Genomic DNA, 18,141 nt, shown 5'->3' on the forward strand with positions numbered 1-18,141 from the left:
GTCAGAAAAGGGCTGAAAGAGGCAACTCGACAGCTTTTGTGCTTGTTAAGGAAGAAAACATGACCTGCCTCAAAACCAAGTTCTTTTGTGGTAAGGCAAAGTTAGACATTCCAATATGAAACTGCAGAATCTTTTCAACTTTTTATCATCCAGTCTACCATCCCTGATGCAAGAGGCCTTACCTACGTTGCAAGAAAACGTCACCATCTATCTGCTGTACCTACAACTGTGGGGAAGGAAAAAGGTCAAGGCAACGGCTGGGCTGGACGGGTGGGAAGTAAGGACTGAGTGGGTTGAAGAAGTATTTGTTAACGACTTACTATTCAAACACAAAGAAATTGTTACTACTTGACTTTTCAAATGTATAGACCAAGAATTAATTTTAAAGATGACATTTAGTGCTGAATTTTAATAGCATGCTTTCCTCCTCCACTTAATTTCCTTCAACAACTGTGAATCGGAGTGTTCTTGATACTAACCAGACTCAGACTCTCAAGTGTCTGTGACTCAGAAACTTTTTGCTCTTTTGAAGAGCATTCTGGGAGTATGATTTATCCATTCCATTCACTCTAGTGACTAAGGAAACGGGTATTTGCTAAGCACCAACAACGTGAAAGGGCCTATTGGTGCTGTGCCAGCCACAGTCCCTGACTTCAAGGAGCAGAATTTAATTTCCGTCCCTGATGCTAGTACCCCTGCCGCCGGCCCTGATGGGCTCCCGGTGCCCGGTGCTGCCTGCGTGCCGGAAGAGCTTGCTGTCTCCCCAGCCGCTCCGCTTCCCAGACTGACTGTAGCCCCGACGACGATCGGTCTGTCTGCTTCCACTCTCAGTGCTCATGGAAGTAGTGTGGGTAGGCTCGAGACACCACGACTCCTCTACGTATTTCCATGGGACTGCCTCTGCAGAGCGGGTCCGAGCTCCTCAAGGACAAAAGGCATGGTTTCTTTTCTGCTCTATTTCCTTTAGTGCACCCTAGCGTATGGCTGGGTACACACGGCAGAAACGAAAACACGGCCCAAATCGAACAGCAAATATCTCTAGTGTCTGCCCCTCCTTTACAATAAAGATCAATGCCTTTCACTACAGGCTGCTCCGATATTCACGACAAAGAATGGAATATTTCTTAATTGTAGATCAGTTTAAAAAAAAAACCAAACTATAATTTTCATTGTGGATTACAAAGCTTTGAATGCATTGTAAAGCAACAAAGCCAACTTGGTTCTTCTGTGCAGATTTCAAAATTCTAGTATAAAATTAACCAAAAATATCTGAAGTGGATTTTGAAGCTGTTATAAAGGGAATGACCGGCCTCCTCAAATTACCTACTTTCCAGCAAAAACTTATTACTTATCCCTGTGCAGTAATCCAACTCATACATTCCTGTTAAGCTTTCCAGAACTGAATGAATAAATCCTTTGATTGAAGTAACCCCTGGTGTTTTAAAAGTTTTCCATTTAATATATATATTGTTGCCCTCTTTATTGTTAGGTACGATATTTTAAGTATTATTTCAAGTGTATAATTAGACATCAAAGATGAAGGTGGTATGAATCTAAAAAGTTTAATTCTTTTAAAAAATATACCCTAAAATGAACAAAATAAGTACTTAATCAACCGTCATAACCGAAGCCCAAAGAAACACTGGAATTTCGGTCTTCTCATATCAATGGTGCCTTTAGCTCTTAATTCTATGCGATGCTTACAAAGGCTCTGAGTCCAAAAAAGTCTAAATGTTTGTGAATCATTTAATTACCAGGGCCATTCTACTAATTGCAAAAGTGAGAAAGAAAGAAATTTGAACACGAATCTTAGTGTTTTTCTATGGCATTCAGTAAACGTTCTGGACTAACTGCACACCAGGTTTTGTACTGCGCATGAGAAATTCAGATTAACAAGAGGACATAATAGCCTCCTGAATGCTTTTACCAGAATGCTTTAAGTTTCTGGCTTTCTCCTCAGAATTCTGACATTTCAATTCCAATTCTTTTTTATCTTCTTCTAGAAGCTCCAGTTGCTGTTTGAGGTTGTGTATCTCTTTGTGGAGTGTTTCATTTTCTAGTTGTTCTTCTAATTCTTTGACCTGTAAGTTATAAACAGACTTTTATTGAATGATAAAGTTTTTCCTGTGTCAAGGACAAGAAAGGGACAAAAGAAATGTTTCCCATTTACCTTGCACTTCATAGCGAAGAGATCCCAATGCATCTTTTTTTTTTTTTAAGATTTTTTATTTATTTATTTTTAGGGAGGGAAGGGAGGGAGGGAGAGAGAGGGAGAAAGAGAGAGAGAGAGAGAGAAACATCAATGTGCGGTTGCTGGGGGTTATGGCCTGCAACCCAGGAATGTACCCTGGCTGGGAATCGAACCTGGGACACTTTGGTTCCCAGCCCGCGCTCAATCCACTGAGCTATGCCAGCCAGGGCTCCAATGCATCTTTAAAACTATACACATTCTGGGATGCATATAATACCTAAAATCATTATCAGCTATTTGATTCAGTAAACATGTGCTAGAGAACTATATATCCCAGGTAATCTCATTTTTAATGTGAGTCAAAAAAGTAATACCATACCTTAAAATTTTATTTAAAACAGATAAATACTTCCATGCATGTTTTCAAGAGAAAAATTCAGATAATACTAAAACAGACCCTTGGGGGACAATTTGGTAATAAGCATTAAAAACCATTTAAAAAAAAAGAAGGAAAAGAAAGAAGGAAAGGCCCTTTGACTTAGTAACACTACATTAAAAATTTTTTATTGATGTTTAAAGAGAGAGAAGGAGAGAGCGAAAGACTGATTTGCTGTTTCAGTTATTCACGCATTCTTTGGTTGTTTCTCGCATGGGCCCCGACCAGGGATCGAACCCCCAAACTTGGTGTACTGGGACAAAGCTCTAACCAACTGAGCTGCCCAGCCAGGGCCCAGTAATACTACTATTGGAATCTGTTTTAAAGAAGTAATAAGACAAGTGTTCAAATATATTTACTAAAGTATTCTTTGTGACAGGGAAAAACTGGAAATGACCTAAATGCCTGCCAATATCACTGATTTAATAAATGCTAGTGTGCTCACTAAATCAAATACCACGCAAACATTTAAAAATCATATAGCCCATTATACACTGACAAAGGAAGACATATTAATTTTATAGATTTTATTTATTTATTCTTAGAGAGACAGGAAGGGAGAGAGAATGAGAGGGAGAGAAACATCAGTGTGTGGTTGCTTCTCACACACTCCTCACTGGGGACCTGGCCTGCAACCCAGGCAAGTGCCCTGACTGGGAATCGAACCAGTGACCCTTTGGTTTGCAGGATGGCACTCAATCCACTGAGCCATACCAGCCAGGGCAATATATTATTAATTTTAAAAATCAGGTTATAGAACAGTATGCATGGTATGATTCCATTTAAACTGTATTCATAGAAGTATATATATACATGAGGTTTAGATAAGCATCGAAACATGAGATGCTTAGATAATCTTAATTTTCTTCTTTAACTTTTCCTATATTTAAAAAATTTATTAGAAGGGATAGGTCATCTTTGCACTTATAAAAGCAGTACGGCTGTGTTTAAAACTTGCTAAATCCGTAGGTGGACTTACAGACAGGCGAGAGATATTTTACACACCACAGACATGAATGTCGTCCAGAGAAACTGGACGGTGTAACATCACAGTCTGAGAGGTGATGACTGCTGCGACCCATTCGAGACTCTCGTACCTGACCCTCAGCGCCTCTCCCCGCCAACCTCGGGCTCGTGCCCAGCACTTCAGCCCCGCGCTCGGTCCCGCCCGGCAGGTCCTCCTGTGCACCAGTTACTGAACGAGTTCCCTGCAAGCAGCAGGGCTCTTCAGAACCCCCGCATTCTAGAACAGCTAGGTAAACACAGCACTCTTTTATTTTCTCTTTATTTACAACGGTAATCCTGCATGTGGGGGTGGGGATTCTTTCTCCCACCCTCTATGCATATGCCAGCATTTCTTATTGAGGGAAAACAACAACAACAACAACAACTCTACCTCATGGACAACTTTGTAAACACTTCAGAAACCCCCAAGGATCAACTGTCAATATTGTTCCTTAAAGAGACTGTGACAAATGATAACGAATAGCAGCCAACAGTCTTTCCTTCACAAGCTAGGTACACTGTAAGCAGTCTAAATATTGGTGTGATTTCTCCGAAGTGGTTTCTTTAACTGGAAAGCCTCTGTTCCAGCCCTGGGCCTCTCCTGCTCTCCTGCCCCCACTCACCTGCCATGCTGATTATCCCTCTGGCCGGGCACACCCTGGTAGGCTGCGCCAGCTGGAGCTGGAGCGGCTCCACTCAAACAAACGGAAATAACCACGTAGGACGTCTTGAAACACACACATTTGTGCAAGTTGACAAAACCAGAAATTTCCTCTGAGCAAACCAACATGGGCCTTCCGGCCCTCTCTGGAGAAAACCTACGCCCTCCCACGAGCTCTTTGAGAGCAATACTCCCCTGCGGCGTGGGGTCCCTCGCAAAGGCAGTCACCCGTGGCCTCCGAACAGGGCGCTGGATGCATTATCCGAGCTTTTCTTAAGCCGTCTCTCTTTCCCTCCCTCCTTCTGTACTTTTAGACAGTTTAAAACAATAAGGCACTGTAAATTTTAGTTGGACACTAAATTATTTTTTCCCAAGAGGTGAAAAGACAGACTTGGTAACTTGGGCGAAACGTGGAACTCTAAGGGACTAGACTAACTGCTTTCTCAATGTGCTCGCGCGCGCACACATGTGTTCAGGCCCCAGAAGAAAACCCGTTACCTTTTGCTGATGCTGGATTCTCTCTTCCTCAAGGAGCTGGGTGAGCTTGGCGTTTTCATCTAGAGCTTTCAGAAGCTGCTGGTCAGGAGCGGAGCTCTGCAGCAGAAGACAGCTTTGTCTCTTCAGCTTGTTTTGTTCAATGAACATCTGCAAAAGTTAGTTATGGAAATGGAGATGCCCGTCCACCTCCACCACTGCAACTGCAGCAAGAGGAAAGTAGCTGGAGTTTTTAGCAAAAAGTAAAGGCGGTTTCTGAGTTCTGTAACTTAACGGCTTTAGAAGTAATGATTACAATTCATAACCTTTTATACAATCTTCAGTACCTGTACCCTTGCCCCCAACCAGGTACAAGAATTGAGCCCTACGCTTCAGTTTTTAATATTGTATTATCTTTTAAATCCACGAATACTAACAGTGGTAGCCAAGATTTATGAAGAGCTTATCTTATGCCAGGTACTCTGCTAAATACTTATTTTAATCATTTTAATTTCAATATTTTATCTTAATTATTATTTTGAATTATGCATTATTTTAATCCTTGCATTAATCCTATGAGTTACATGCTTCTGCTGTGAATAGCTAAAACTCACTACACTCTATGGACACTTAATCATTTTACATGTATTCTGTCATCTAATCCTTAAAACAACACTGTCAAGTTGATACTGTTTTTATCCATTTTTACTAAGAAGGTAAGTGAAGCTCAGGGGGTTAAGTAACTTTCTTCCCAAGGACACAGGTCAGTGGCAAAGCTGGAATTTAAATGCAGATCTATCTGCTTCACAAACCCAAGCTCTTGATCACCTGGCTAATCTCACCCACTATTCACGAGACCTAAGGTTTTGTTTTAAAGCAATTACTTTTTCCCTAGTGATGAAGCAGTTAACAGTAGGACTGTAAAGAAAAGAAGGGGAGAGGTACAGTAATACTTATGAAGCACTTTAGTAAGCAATTTACATATATCATTCATTGAATCTTCACAACTTCCCATGATTAAAGACAACATCATTTTCTATTCACCTGTTATTTCTTTTCCTTAATGCCCTACACAAATTACCCAGGGGGCGATCGTGTTTGGTTTTGAGAGTGTGTTTATTAAAGCTGGGGACGGTGAAACCAGGAAGGGTTCGGGGCAGAAGCAGCAACAGGAGAGCCTGGGCGGGGCTGCGCTGGCGCTCCGGAGATGCTGTAGGAAAGAAGCGAGGCGAGGTGGGGATGTTTTAGCTCACTGGGAAGTCGGAGAAAAGGGGGCAGGTCCAGGGGATTAGCCCCAGCACAGCTGTCGCTGCCCACTGCTCCCCTGGCTGTACTTCTCCTGGGGTCCCTCACAGTTAAGGCGAGGGAAAAAAGGCATGGGCGTGCGAGAGAGAGAGAGAGAGAGAGAGAGAGAGAGAGAGAGAGAGAGAGAGAGAGAGAGAGAGAGAGAGCGCGAGCGCGCGCATGCCCTGGGTCCTTCCTTGTGAGGGTTTTAAAGCCTGGGATTTTAGGGGAGGATCTCAGAATACTCAGCAGCTTTATCATGATGCGCCAAAATGAGATTTATTCCCTTAACTTCATCAGTCCTGGGGTGTGGTTGGCAGGGAAGGCACTAACTGCATTTTTTTCTCTCTCCCTGAGTAGGGTGATGTAAGCTATTTACCCTCCGGCTGGGGAAGAGAAATAGAAACCATTCACTTTTAGGTGTCCTGGGTCAGGAAGACAGGATTTGGTAGAATCCAAGCTGTACACTGCTTGGCCATTTAACTATCTGTCCCAGTTTCCCTACTCCACCTGTCCTGGCTTACTAGCCTGTCTCACTGCCGCTCGGAGACTTCCATCCCTGAAATCTTCTACTGGGGCGTCAAGGAAAGCAGAGAAGGCTTCAGCACTGATCCAAGGGAGACAAGGGAATGGATGGGGTCTGTGCCTGGAACAGGGGCTGTGAGCTAACGCTCCCAAAACAGGGAGAGGCCAGCATCCCTGAAGCATCGTCATCCTGATGGGAAATCGTGGCATCCAGGATGGGTGGTCATCGACCACGGTTTCGTTTTTTTAAATGGACAAGTAGAAGTAGGTGTAAGGTGTAAGGTGTAAGGAAGAAATTTTCATTTTTTTATCTTATACACTTGAGAATGGTTTGTGTTCTTTTACAAGGCATGTATTCCTTTTGTAATTAAATACATCCAGTAAATTGAAGTTAAAAATCCATTTCTAAGTCTCTAGACAGCAGGTTCCAAGGTTCCAAAGGGCAGAGGTCACATTTGCCTTCTTCCCCGTCATATCCCCACCATCGGCAGTGTCTGGTGCAATGTGGTGTTTGCCGAACGCACTCAGGAACAAACTGCCAGAAAGCCGGCCCTTCTCTTGGTGAACGAAGTCAGTACCTTCTAGCCACAGTTACCTGTTGAAAACCTGAGAACTGGTACACCACGCACAAGGGAAGATATACTGGCCCCAGCCCAGCTCGACCTTTCTTCTCACTACTCTGCGGGCCAGTCTGGGCCCCGGGACGTCGCTGAACCCACTGCCCAGCATTTACTCGGCCAGCGGCACTGAGCCCACTGCCCAGCGTTTACGCCGCCAGCGGCGCACGCACCACGGCTCTCGCCTTCCCTCCTCCAACGTCCATCTCCTCGTTCCGGAACGGCAGAAACCCGTTCTCATGTTCTCGGCGGAGTCTTGCTCCTCCCACCTGTCTTCTCTGCTACGGCAAGCATGGCCTTCAAGTTTCCTTGGAGCTGCTTTGTATTCTCACATCCCTCCACACACAATGGGGGTGGAGCACTGAAAACGTCTCTCCGAACGAGACCCTGGTGGTCAGGCCAGCGTCAGCGAACATTTTCAGTTTTGCAGCGGAGGCGTCGCCCCATTATCTCCGCTCTCCCTCCCCTCAGCTGTTTATTTAGATCCATTATTTATACCGCAGCAGCTTTTTCCAAAGAACTCTGAGACACTCCAGCTCCTTTTTCTTTCTTCCGAGTAATAAGAGGACAGTATTTACTCACCTTTCATTAAACTCTCTGAATAAAATGAATCATAATATTTCAAATCAGATCTTCTTGGGCTAAACCTTTTATAGTTTATTACTAGCCCAGCTCCATTCAAGCACAGAACGGCTCTCGCACAAAGCCATAATCTGATTTTTAAATGTTATTCACATGACCCCACGCTTTGTGTTCTTTCTACACTGTGGCCACTTCCACCTAAGAATGTTTTACATTTCCTTGGCTACTTTTCTTCAACCTACAGTATGATTCAACCTACACTGATTCAAAATAATTATACGTGATGGAACTCTCAGGTGTATCAGCTCCCCATCGTGAGCTGCCAGGGTGCAATCAGCTGGTACCTCATCACTTCCCTGGAAGCCAGTCCCAGGGCCGAGGAACACCCAATGCCCATGTCAACAAAGGTACGCTGGAACGTGAGACGCTCAAAGCTTATCTCTGACATGAAAGGACCATCATTGCTCCGGAGAAAGGCTGAGATAGTGGATGTACAGCGTGGCAATGTGCCACAGCACGCAGGAGAATCAACTCACGTAATGCGAGCACTGGATGAGCAGCCGAAGGGAAATACCAAGACCATGATACTGTTACTGGAGACGGTATCTGGAGAGGTAACCTCGATTCGTAAGGCCTCTGGACACAGACAAAAGTCCTATACTCCAGCTGGACTTTTCCATCAAAGGTTATGAGCATCCCTGGATAGAACTTCTTTCCCCATCCATGTGTAGCCTTTTAGAGTTTACAAAATACCTTTGAGAAGTTGTGCCATTTGAATCTCAAATCCCCTTGGCTCTGTCAGCATTATCACCCATCTCACAGAGTGAAAGCGAAGCCCCAAGCAGCTAAGAGAGGGCTGTACGGTCACACAACTGGGAACTGACCGACGTGCCAAAATTCGAACCCAGATCTGATACCAAGTTCAGTGAACTGGACTGTAATCCATAGCTGCCTGCCTAACTCGGCTGATCCTTAATTCAAAGTGGTAAGTTCTTATTCAACCTAAAGAAAAATACTCTGATATGTCATCTGCAAAGTTAAGAAATAAAAATTTAAAACTAGGCCTCTACAAGATACTTACTTACCTCTTGTGCAAATGACTCTGCTTTCTTTCGAAGGTCCTTCTCCAGTTCCAAGTTTACTTGCATTTCCTCATACTCTTCTACTGCCAGCATGGACACTTAAGAAGACAAGGGGTGGGGGCGGGGAATGGACAATACGCCACACAGATGATCAGGAATGTGGATGAAAATAGTGTTAAAAACATTCTTTATACAGGCGCATAAGCACTCTCCACCGTTGCTGGATGGGACGTAAACCGATAAAACCTTTTGGAGGGCAATGTGAATCAAACTCTAGTTATTCATACTCTTTGGCTCAACGATGCCACTTTTAGGAATGTGTTTATCCTCCTAAGAGAATAATTGGTGACCATACACAAAGACTTAGTGGCGGAGATGCCTCCGCATCGTGGCTGGAAACAGTAACATAATGGTCTACGTGGAAGGACCAATGAAGTATAGTATGTACAAGACATAGTATTCTGCCATCAAAGTTATAGTGTAGAAGCATATTTATTGAATGAAAAGGCATTCGTGATATCTTAAATGAGTTCCTTTTGGTTTTTTTTTTTAAAGCCACATACTCAACACACTAACAAGGCATTTCACAGAAGAGGAAACATGTAAAAGGCCCATAAACATGTAGAAAAATACTCACCTTCGTTAGTAAACAGGAAATGCAAAGTAAAAACACAGATACCTTCCTATACTCACCAAAGACTCGACTGGCAAAAAAAATTAAAAGTACACATCAAGTCTGGAGATTATAGAGAACAAACAGGAACAAACACGCAGCTACCAGTAATGTAAACTTACAGATCTACTTAAAAAGTAATTTGGCATTTGGTACTGAAATACACATAAAAGTTTACATTTGTCATATACCCTGGTGACACTCTTGGACATACATACCAGGAGACATGAATAAGAATTGTCACAACACTATGACTTGGAATAGCAAACAACGGGAAAAAACTCAAGCATCCACCAATAGGATACAGGCTACGAGAATTTTGATGCAGACATTGAATGAAATATGATACTGCAGGGAAAAAAAAAACACACCACAGCAAAACCCTTCATCATGGACAGACCTCACAAACACAAAGCTGAAGAGGTACATGTGCAAAATTACAACATTTTACAAAGTTCAAAAACACACAAAATTAAACAAGATGCTGTAGTCTAAGGATGCAAACGTATATGGCAAAATTAAAAATTAAACATGATAAAAATCCAAGGGATGGGTATGCATAGAGAAAGGTGTTCAGGAACTTGGAAGGTACTAATGGTTAAGGAGACCATTTTGCTGGTATTTTCTTTGTCTTCCATATATGTTATAAACATTTTTAACTAACAATTTAATGTATATATAGACTTTTCAAGATTGGAAAATATACACTAAAATGTTGATAGTGCTTATTTCTAGATTGGAAAGATTGAGAGTATTTTTTTTCCTTTTTTTTTTGTATGAATCTATACTTTCCACCAAACAAAGTATATTAGCCAAATAAAAAGAAAAACAGATATAAGTTATTTTGAAGTGTTCTCCGTGTTTACAAAGAAGAGAAACAGCCTCGGACCCATGCAGGCCTAGAGCCCTGAACTGAAGAGTCACGACAGGACAGAAATCTCCGGGGGAAGGTCCCGTCACACAAGAGCACACGCATTACTCAGAGCTTCTGACACCTGGTGTTCCGTTTCGTTCAAGAATGATACAGCCGAGACAGGGAGTGATGACGCCATTAGCAGTGAGTGAGACACAAGGCAGGTGGCTATCACCCTGGTCTCTCGGCCTGCTCCTGGCGGGGCACCTGCGATTCCGAGCTGAGCCGCATCGATACCGTCTCTGAAAAGGCCTTCTCTTAATGGCCGCTTTCAAGCGCGGCTCCGCCGGGGCCCTTCAGTCCTAACTGACTAAGGACCGGTTTGCGGTGTAATGACATGGAATTTCAGACTCCACACTCTGTCAATCGGCTGCCGACTCGGAGGGAAGATGAACAGTCTTACTCGGGTAAAGCAATAAGAGTGGTGGTTGGTGATGTGAATTATAGGTCCCTGAGAGCTCCGTTATTTTCAGAGCTATTTTAAAAAGAAATTTCATGAAGGAGACAAAGACTGTGCGGCGACTATCTGAAGCCCCGGGCAGGATAACTGACTCTGTTGTCTATGTGCACAACACTGTAATAAGAAGTGAGTGTTCATGTGTCCCGGTCCCTTTCACCCGGATTCTGCCAGGAGTCAGTTTGGTCCGAGCTGTGTGATTGTTTATATAATCTCCCTCCCTCCTCCAAGGAGAGGGGCTCTCTGAAGGCAAGATCCATGTGGTCAATCTTCGTAGAACCCTCCATTTCTAGCCCAGTGCATCAAGACTGAGACGTCTTCTACGCCAGTTCTACCTTCTCAAAGGCAGAAAGAGCTGAGGACATGTTACAACTGAGTACATCTCCCACACTTAACTACAAGGTTCTTTGTTTATTCCAAAATCTCAAGTCATGAGCGATGCTAAGATGGAGAACTAGCATCAAAAACAGGGAAGGCCCTGGGTCAGAAAGATTTCCTTTCAGTGTTGTAGCTCTTGGACTGGGAAAGAAGGGGACCAGAGGACAAAACCACAGCCAGTCCTCTGTCTCAGAATATGTTTGCAGGGCCGCACTTTAGTGTCACTCCCTTGTCCTAAACCAGGGGACACAAAAAACAGCGCGGTGAGACTAGGCCCTGCGTTTTACGACAAGGATTAAGATCAAACCGCAGTTTTCTCCAGAAGTCACCTTGGGAGAAATTTCCTTCTCACCAGAGGAACACGTCTGCTTCTCCTGAGGAGTGGGTCCATGTTTATGGGATTCGTATAGATGACCGTGAATTTGCGAGGTGGTCACGGGAGCCTGCGCTGGCCCCGGGGCAGCTGGGCATCAGGTTCCAGGCACACAGGCGGGGATGCGTCTGTCTGCACCTTGAGTAGCGGTACGTGCTCGCGCCTTCCCTTGGTCCCGTCTTCCACAGCCTCCTAATCTAAAACACTTTCCTATCATGCTGCATGTATTATGTAGATATCCTATCTCTTCTGGATTGAAAAGAGGTTTACTAAACAAACCTGCCAAATACACAAATACTGAGGGCACAGCCAATATGGCCATGGTCCCAGGATAGATGTAGGATGGATAAACATTTAGGTCAAAAGCTTCAAAATGAGCGGGTTGCAAGTTTCTTAAGTACAAGCACTTGTGGATGTCCCAAGACCCTAAGGTGAGTGAGGAAATGGAAATGAGAGAGACCCATTGCTGTAAGTTAGGAAAACACAATACAGGAGAAGATTCTTGCTGCAAGGGTCTTTAGACACATTTATAAAACACAATATATACGTATATACACACAAAGTAAGTTATATATGCACTTGAGAAAAAAAACTGGAAACACATACCTCTATTGCATTTTTCTAAGACTTTCCTCTGATCAAGAAGTTCTGAATTTAAAGCCTCTTTCTCTTGCTTAACTTTATTTACCTAAAAATGTGAGATTTTGAGGAGAGAAAACACCCAAAGTTGTAAGACATGACATATGGTGATGTGTGATACGCAAATTGCTGTTCAACTTGCAACAAGGAGTTCACAATTTAAAGTAGCATTCGGCTTCCCTGCATCAGGCTTTCATTACGGCTCTCCTTAAAGCCGTAAAGGAACTATTTAAGTCAGGATGCACGACTGGTAGAGAATTTATTCATATATCCCAAATGGCGTTGGCTCTGGTCTCTACACACGGCAGTGTTCTAACTGGCCAGTGCAAAGGATTGGTATTTTTAATGCAAAATCCCACTACAGAGCACTCAGAAAATACATGAGTCATTTAGAGATCCAATACCCAATTTTGGTATTTATCTTAACCTTTGATGATAGTTGGTTTAGGTAAAACATACATAAATTTTTAAGTTAAAAAATATTTTCAATTTGGATGACTTTTGGTTTAAATAAGATACATATGATAATATTCCCCCCAAACTTAAAATGTCTGAAATAATTTTTTTTCATCTACCAATAGGAGATGAGAATAGCATAGTTAAAAAAAAATGTAAAGCTATACATATCAAAGCAGATAAATCCCAAATGCATTATGTAGAATGTAAAAAGCAGGTTAAGTTTATACGGTTTAAAAACACTCAAAATGCTATGTACTGCAATACAAATATAAACACACGTACTGCAATGATAAAACTTAAATTCAGAATAACTGCTGTTTGGGGAAATGCAACTAAGGAGAAAAAGACACCTGGGTTTCAATACTCCCTGAATGTTTTATGTATTAAGGCAGACAGTAGGCATGTAGATGTTCATTATTTTGTTTTTTATACTTTTCAGATGCTTGAAACAGTCATCACAAAACTAACTTCTGAAACAGCTTCCAATCACACCTCCAAGTGGGAGGGAGAGAAGCATCGATCAGCGACGACAGCTGAGGAACACCGTGCATCAGAATGCGTCTCTCTCCATGGCTGAGACACAAGCTGAGGCCATGGTCCTGACAAGGACTCCGACCCCCTGAATGCATCGACACTTCGGGTAGTCTCCGAACTGACTTCTTTTAGTATAACCCCCACTTTCGGTTTTGGCCTCACTTGGTAACTGCTATAAAATGCCCAGCAAGAATGCCATTTCCAAAACATCACCCTTCTTCCCATTCCCTGGGATGCTTTGCCACCATGAGTAGGAACTCCCAGGGCCGAGAGGCTGGCGGGCATGGCTCCCCCAGCCCTCTCACACTGTGGCCCTTGAGGAAACGAGAGCATGGGGATGGGAACTAATCAGGTGAGGCTGCTCACTGAAAGGATCGATGATACCTCGGCACACTTGTAAGGCCTCTGAGGGATCTCAAGGTGCTACGGCACATCGATCAGCAGGCTCTGGGCTACAGAGACTGAGAACCATCGACAAAGGCAGATCCTTGAAGCCATGTGCAAAGAAAGGCAATTATGTACTCCTGCTCTTAAGGACAATTCAAAAATAAAAAGGAACAGGTTCTCTAAATACCTACTCGAACCCCTTCTACCAGCTATCACCTATGCCTGTGTTGGGGGTATATGGGGGGGCAGCCTCTCCCAACTGAGCCAGCCACGCACTGGAGAAGCAAAATACTCCTTTCCCGGCAGCAATAAGGTGTGTGGCCTAAATTCAAGATGCCATTTGCACAAACGGGCCTCCCACAGTGAAACAGAAGGGGCAGCAGGGAGCACTTCGATGCTACTTCCGTCCCAAGCTAAGCAGTGGGTACACGAATGGTTAGGATCTGATTTTCTAGACCTTTCTGCAGGTCTGAGAGAGAGGGGAGAAGAGGAGATCAGAACCGGTACTTGGCTCACTTGTCAGACCTCAGCTTTCAAAGGGAAGTTCTCAGCATGGCCGGCCCCTGAGCCCCTTGAAAACGCGGAAGGCCTCGCCTGCCAGGCCTAAGATACGTACTTCTTCCATGACTTCTACAAGTTTGCTCTTGAGGTTTTCCAGTTCAATGGCTAACATCTTCTTCTCCTCCTGAACAGATACAATTTGATCTCGAAGTTCTGCATTTTCAAAGAAAAAAAGCAAGGGAAAAAATATAAATAAACATATTTTTAAAAGAAATCAATCTTGTCAAAAGAATGGAAAAGGCCAGCCCATGTGCAGCTCATGGTCAGGTTATTTTTTTTTAAGGTTTTATTTATTTATTTTTAGAGAGGGAAGGGAGGGAGAAAGAGAGAGAGAGAGAAAAAAAAAACATCAATGTGCAGTTGCTGGGGGCCATGGCCTGCAACCCAGGCATGTACCCTGACTGGGAATTGAACCTGCAACACTTTGGTTCGCAGCCCGCGCTCAATCCACTGAGCTACGCCAGCCAGGTAGGTTATTTAATAATTAAAAGAAAAATGGACCCTGCTGGTGTGGCTCAGTGGATTGAGCGCAGGCTGCAAACCGAAGGGTCACCGGTTTGATTCCCAGGCAGGGCACATGCCTGGATTTCAGGCCAGATCCTCAATGGAAGCCATGTGAGAGGCAACCACACATTGATGTTTCTCTCCCTCTCTTTCTCCCTCCCTTCCCCCTTCTCTGAAACTAAATAATTAAAATATTTTTTTAAAAAAAGAAAAGAGAAATGAAGAAGCGAAGGACAATGCAAATGTCATTTCCGTGCCCTCCAGCAATGGCCTTTTTAGTCATTTCAAGTCACGCAGACTCACTGTGTTAAATGCACCGGATCACGTTTTCTTTGCGTTCCACCAAACCCACAGTCAAGAAAACTATCTGGCATTTTAGAAGCAAATTTTTTTTTCAGCTTTCAAATAAACTGTTTAAGCTTTAAAACAAATTAAGGCATTGTAGTAATTTCTTTTCTATTTTATAATGGCCATGGACTCTTGTCACAATACAATATAAACAATTGGGCAGTTAATAATTTGGAGACTTTGATTTGAAGAAAAATATCCTGACTTGCTGCCAATTTATAGCCCTTAAACATTATTTTAACTGACTCAAAAATATAACCTATTTGAAAAAGGGTTAATTCTAGTAATTTTCTCTCCAGAGTTGTGGGTGTTTTGTTTCTTAATTTATTTCATATTTCTGGTTACTGGGATTTAATGAAAACTGTGTTATTAAAATGAAAATATTAGCCACTGTAAGTGCAAAAGCTTCTGGTGTGAGATTCGAGTTACTTCCCCACTCGAATGTTTAAAAATATACATGGATTAACACAGAATACTTGAATTTATACCCAGGCTTCTGGTTTTGCCACTTAGTTCTTAACTGCTCTTAATTTCTTACCTTTCTGCAAGGACAATAAGAAACCTGCTATGTGGTTATTTATAAATTAAATCAAACTTTTTACACGAACCCACTTAACGGAGTCCTGAGACTTATTGCAAAATCACTTTGTCTACTGGCTGCCGACCCTGAATGCAGCACGAGGGACCGTGCTGTTCAGGACCTACAGGGAGGGAGCATTATGGACAGAAGAAAACCCTTGAAACTTCCTCTGTCTTCACCAACATAAATATTATTTTGTCCTAGGTTAAGAGAGGGAAGAGTCGATTAAAGATGACTCTCTTTATATAATCATCCCTTGGTATCTGCAGGAATTGGTTCCAGGACCTCTCGGACAGCAAAATCCACAAATGCCATCATATAAATGGCATATAAAATGGCATAGTGTCTGCATACAACCTGAGCACATCCTCCTGTTATACTTTAAATAATCTCTAGATATAATACCTAATGCAATGTAAATGCTATGTAAGTAATTTGTATACTTTATTGTTTAAGAAACACTCTGTATGTGTTCAGTACAGATGCAATCATCTTAGGTCGAACAACACAGTACGTGTCAGCGACAACATGAGCTTCTTTTCTCAAATATTCTCTATCTGCCCTTGGTTGGATGCTCGCATGCGGAATGCACTGAAATGAAGGGTTGACTATACTTTCTTCTTAATACTTCCAATTGAAACTTTGTCTACCAAGCTAACGAGAATTGCTTTTGACATGGGCACTAAGTTAAAATACGCCAGTAGTTACTGAAACAAAATCTCTCTCCTACATCTTTAACATTCGCAATGCGTATATATGTTTATGAATGAGTGTGTACTTAATAAGTGTATCCTATGATCTTGCCTGACACCAGGTCTTGCTCATCAACACAGCTGTGCAGTACTGCATATTGCTTACAGCTCGTTCCCTGAATTAGATGAGAAAAAACCCTTTGAGGGCAGATACGAAGCAATTTGGGGAGGAATCTCCCCCCAAAGATTCCAGCAGAGACCCACACTCAGAAGTCATGGACCAAATAGATTTTTTATTCATTCTTTCTCTCATTTCGTTTTATTTTCACCAAGAATATCTTAACCTATAGTCCACATTCTTAAGAAGTTTATAGACTAACTGGCTGTTTGTCAAGACAGTGCTTTCCAAAACGCCCAGTCCCAGACGAGAAAGCAACTCATCAAGCACAAATGTTACACCCTATCATGATTATCAGCCACACTATACCTTAGGACGCTGAAATCACAATTTTTGCAAGATAAAACCCAGACTTCGGTATTTTTGTGCAACCAGGGTCGATAAACATGATCAAAACTAAGCTCAATGATTAAGCCCGAAGCCCCACCTTTGATCTGCTTCTGACACTGCACCGAGACACACGTGTCAGCGGTGGCCTCTGGGTCTGCCGCTGAATCTTCCTCATCAATGTTTATCTCCTCGGTGATGACATCGGGTCCCAGCTTGGCCATATATAACATGCTGATTCTTTTCAATGTCTTGTTTTCTTTATTTAGCTAAGGCAAGATATAAAAAACAGTCCTTTTAACAGCAGTCAAATGAGTATCTTGGGGTTTTAAACAGCAGACAAATTAAGTGTATTTTTTGTCTTGCCTATTCATCAACATTCACAGCATGATACAACAATGAGAAGATTCATTAAATAAGGTTTTATTTACACTTTTTAATATTAAGGTTATTGCTTTAAGGAAGACCTGATGCCCGGATTACAGCCAGCAGCACGTGAGAAGGCTAGTTCTAACTGGTAAGAAATAGAAGGAGAATGAAGATAAAACACCAGCACAGACTAAACCAAAGATCAGTTTGATTGTTCTTAATGAAAGCACTTTATTTCAAGCCAGTGTTTTCTTGGTCACTGTGCTGTGCACACCTTCTAAAGGTCTGTTCACCCAGCATTCCCTCTGTTCTGGGTGCTGCCACACCTCTTTACTGTTCCTGTGGGGACAGTCATGCTCCTCCCAAACACAGCTAATTGGTGTGTGCCCCGGGCTTGGCCAAGCGGACCCCTTCTCTAGGGATCTGGAGGCTGGAGCAGGGAGCTGAGTTTCTTTCCACTGGATGCACAGAAGCTGTTGGCAGCCACATTCCACGACTGAATCGAGGAGGAGGGGAAGGCAGTCTGTTTGTAGCAGAGCTACAAGGGAGCTGGTGTGAGGAGAGAAGCGGAGAAAAGCAGTGGGGCTAGGGCTTCCCACAGGGCTCCAGCCCGTTCCTCAACTGCTTCTAGCTCACAGGTTCTGTGGGATTCTCCAGTCCCTCGGTAACAAATCCCTACATTTTCTTCTTCTCCGGCTCGAGCTAGTTCCAGACGTGTTGCTATCTGCACAGAGAGTTCTAGTGATACACAATGTAAGAAAGTTCAAGATATGTTTCCATTATCTCTATAACGGCTTTGAATTCATAGCAGAGAGAAGGAATCCAAATTCATGAATATATTTGTTATTCATTAATGTGGAAATGAGTTCGTTTTTCATTTCAGTTGCTCAACTTCTTTAGCTCATGTGTTTA

General features: G+C 42.8%; 1 protein-coding gene across 3 annotated transcripts in view; it reads right to left on the reverse strand.

The window, feature by feature from the left end:
- Window positions 1-18,141, reverse strand: part of SHTN1 (shootin 1) — a 95,464-nt gene that overhangs the window by 41,127 nt on the left and 36,196 nt on the right. For all 3 annotated transcript variants that reach the window (XM_045854553.1, XM_045854555.1, XM_045854554.1), the window contains exons 5-10: window positions 16,961-17,129; window positions 14,287-14,384; window positions 12,258-12,339; window positions 8,861-8,955; window positions 4,792-4,938; window positions 1,928-2,081 (exon numbers count right to left, since the gene is read on the reverse strand). In XM_045854553.1, the coding sequence (XP_045710509.1) occupies window positions 1,928-2,081; window positions 4,792-4,938; window positions 8,861-8,955; window positions 12,258-12,339; window positions 14,287-14,384; window positions 16,961-17,129 (745 nt within the window). The remainder of the gene's footprint in view (window positions 1-1,927; window positions 2,082-4,791; window positions 4,939-8,860; window positions 8,956-12,257; window positions 12,340-14,286; window positions 14,385-16,960; window positions 17,130-18,141) is intronic.

The sequence above is a fragment of the Phyllostomus hastatus genome, unplaced genomic scaffold, assembly GCF_019186645.2.
Source record: "Phyllostomus hastatus isolate PE091 unplaced genomic scaffold, TTU_PhHast_1.1 phas_scaffold_1066, whole genome shotgun sequence".
NCBI classification, from domain to species: Eukaryota; Metazoa; Chordata; class Mammalia; order Chiroptera; family Phyllostomidae; genus Phyllostomus; species Phyllostomus hastatus.